This window comes from Trachypithecus francoisi, unplaced genomic scaffold (assembly GCF_009764315.1).
Source record: "Trachypithecus francoisi isolate TF-2019V2 unplaced genomic scaffold, Tfra_2.0 Lachesis_group16, whole genome shotgun sequence".
NCBI lineage: Eukaryota > Metazoa > Chordata > Mammalia > Primates > Cercopithecidae > Trachypithecus > Trachypithecus francoisi.
In genome coordinates this window covers 93050827-93054000 of record NW_022681461.1, presented here as the reverse complement: position 1 = coordinate 93054000, position 3174 = coordinate 93050827, and the positions used below count along the sequence as shown (strand labels likewise).

General features: G+C 53.6%; 1 protein-coding gene across 1 annotated transcript; it reads right to left on the bottom strand.

The window, feature by feature from the left end:
• Positions 1 to 1056: 1056 nt before the first annotated feature.
• On the bottom strand, positions 1057 to 2802 carry CCL19 (C-C motif chemokine ligand 19). Its single transcript, XM_033238237.1, has 4 exons — positions 2569 to 2802; positions 1698 to 1830; positions 1418 to 1511; positions 1057 to 1327 (listed from the first exon to the last, which is right to left on the bottom strand). The coding sequence occupies exons 1-4, from the start codon at positions 2615 to 2617 to the stop codon at positions 1307 to 1309; spliced, it is 297 nt and encodes a 98-aa protein (XP_033094128.1). The 5' UTR covers positions 2618 to 2802; the 3' UTR covers positions 1057 to 1306.
• Between the last annotated feature and the right edge of the window lie 372 nt (positions 2803 to 3174).

Sequence of the window (3174 nt, the reverse complement as noted above, 5' to 3'; positions counted from 1 at the left end):
TAGACTGTAGGGGCGGTGGTAGGGCTCCTCTATGTGGAATCTCTTGTGCTTCCCTGGCTACTCCTTTTTCCACCCCGTGGGCCTCTTTCCTGTCTCTGACCTCTGACTCCCAGATCTGTCTGTCAGTGTCCCCGAGAGGCGTGGCCCCAGGATTGCAAAGATGGGGCTAGACCTTGCTCAGTTTGGCTGAGAGAGGAAGGCTGGCCTGGAGGTCAGATTCTATATGGACAGAATGGACAGATGGGCCCTCAGCCCTGGCTTCTGAGTCTTTCCTCACATATTTATTCATTCACTAAACAAATATTTATTGAGGGACTGCATTGTGCCAAGCAGCATGCTGGACACCAGGAAAACAGTAGAACACGAAATAGATGTGATCCCAGTCCGAGAACATGGACAAATTTGGACAAACCAGCAAATATAAGTCAGTGTGATGAATGCTGTGAGGGGCTACTGCGGGAGGCTACCTAACCCAGCCTGGGGTCAGGGCAGGCTCCCTGGAGGAAGAGGCATCTGGACCCAGATGGGAAGCCAGGTGGGCAGAGGAGAGAGAAGAGTGTGCCAGACCAAGGGAAGGGCGTGGGTGGATGGGTATTTCCCCCCAGGCAGTAGAACTGGGTCCTTTGCCCCACTCCACCTCCCCCAGCCATGAGAGCTGGTTCCCCACAACTCCCTTCCCCTGAGTGACACTGGATCCCTCAGACACCTGGATGCTTGAACACCTGCTTTGGAGAGCAAAGACTGGGAGGCATGAGACACTGGCTCACTCAGGGAACTGATCCAAGCTTACTGTCGCTGAACTATGGAAAGCAATGAGGCTGATCCTGAGAGCATCAGGTTGTTAAGTGAAAGTGAGCGAGGAGACCCCTTAGGCCACAGAAGAGAAAATAGATCCTGCCATTCTACCTCCCCCTTCTTATTCCTGTCCTCCTGGCTAGACAGCAAACAGACAGCAGACAGATCTATGGGTGCCAGGTGGCTTTTTTTTTTTTTTAAGGCTAGTCAAGCAGTGGGAGTGGAGAAAGAAGAAAGAAATCTGTAACTGGTTGTGATCAATTAGTTGTAAACACCAGGTGGTTTTATTGGTAGCATTGCAGTCTGGGGGTGGAACAGCTTTACTCTGACCACAGTCACCCTCTTGCTCACACTCACACGCACACACACCCCAGGCCCTGTCCTGGCTGGTCAGGTCTGGTGCAGAGGAGCTGGAGGCCTGGTGCTTCCTTCTGGTCCTCGGTTCCCCAGATTAGGTAATAATTCACAACGCTTCACTCGGACTCCAGGCTCCCTCTGGTGCTGTCATGGGTTAACTGCTGCGGCGCTTCTTCTGGAGGAGGCAGGAGAGGAAGGGTCATGGGCTGGAATCTTAGACAGGAGCTCAGAGGGAGGATACAGGGCCAGGGAGGGCCAGGCTTGCCTTGGTTGAGGTTCTCTGCAGTCTCTGGATGATGCGTTCTACCCAGGACTGGTCTGGGGGTGCACAGAGCTGGCGGCCCCTCAGTGTGGTGAACCTGGGGTGAGAGGTCAGAGAGAATGGAGCCCCAGAATCCAGCATATCTGGGGACCATGTCTGGGAACCTGTTTCAGAGATTTCCTTGAAGGGGTTGGGTCTGGCATGGAGAAGGGGAATAAGAAGGTGGGAGTCTCAGCAGGGACTAAAAAGGGAGATGAGGCTAGACACCCTCCCCACCACTCACACCACAGCAGGCACCCTGCAGCCATCCTTGATGAGAAGGTAGCGGAAATTCCTCACGATGTACCCCGGGATGGGTTTCTGGGTCACAGACAGGCAGCAGTCTTCAGCATCATTGGTGCCACTCATAGTTGGGGCTGGGATGGGGAAAGAAGGTGACAGGACACAGGGCCCTTGAGGGTGGCGTGGCCATGGCCCTAGCTCGGATTAAGGACACCTCTGTGTGTGTATGTGTGTGTGTGTGTTTGTGTGTGTGTGATGGGGTAGGGGAGGAGTTAGACCTGGTATTCAACCAGCATGCACCAATATGGCTCTGGCTCTGCTGGTTGCTAAACATATTGTCATACTTCTAAACTGTTTTGCAAATAACCACTGCCCTGAGCCCCACAAATGACTTCCTGCTGCCCTGATCACCCCAACCTCTCTCCCACGACAATCCAGCAAGTAAAGAGTTAATGCAGGTCACAGTGTGGGAGGGGTATGGGGTGGGGTAGGCTGGTGTTAGGAGCCTTATTAATTGCTAAATTTTTGAATATCAGCCTTGGCTTGGTGTCTGCCATTCTTCCTACCTTAAGCAAATCTCCTTCTGCCTGGGAAACGGAGGCAGCAGGAAATAGAGCTTGCAGAGACAGCCACAGCCATAGGCCCCAGGATGTACTAAGAGACACACCCGCATTGGAATTCAGGGGCACAGGGATACCCACACTAACAGGCACACATGCAGGGACCCGCCAGGCTCACCGAAATACGCAGACCTAATCATTCGCCTGAACTCACCATGTCCCTTATGTCCAGGGCCAAGCAATCTGAGATCTAGACATTACCCACTGCCAGCCCCTCACTGCCCCTGACCCTGACTCTTCCTTCAGTCTTACCTGGGGAGGTCCAGAGAACCAGCAGGCTGAGGGCCAGTAGCAGGGCCATGGAGGGTGAACAGAGGCAGGCCAATGGCGAATATGTAAGTGCTAGCTGTCTCGGTGTGTGCAGGATCTGTGTGAGGCTGCAGGGTGACTGGGATGCAGGAGTGAAATGCAAGGTATGAATGATGTGAGGCTGGGAATGTGAGTCCTGCAGCTGACTCCTATTTATGGCCAGAGCTTCACTTTCTCTGCCTGAAATTCCCCTTCATGTCCCATTCTGTGATTCCCCTGTTACCTCCCTCTTTCTGGCAGAATCTCACCCTGCCCCTCCTTCTTCCCCACTGCGGTTGCCCTTTCCTTCTGCTTTCCTTGGCTCCTGCTCTGAGAACTTAAGTCTGCAGTCTGGCCCAGTAAAGGGGGCTGTGCACTGTTTCTCCAGAGAAAGGGATTGCTCTGTCATCCCATTGGTGGCATTTGCATCATCAACCATGGAGCTGGGGTTCAGAAGTGATGGTCAAAGGTGGGGGCCACAGTGAGGAGCTGTGCTCCCTTCCTTACGCTTATCCCTTGTCCTCACTGGTGCTTCTTTCTTGGGAGGCTGGTGGTGAAGAAGGCTCCCTG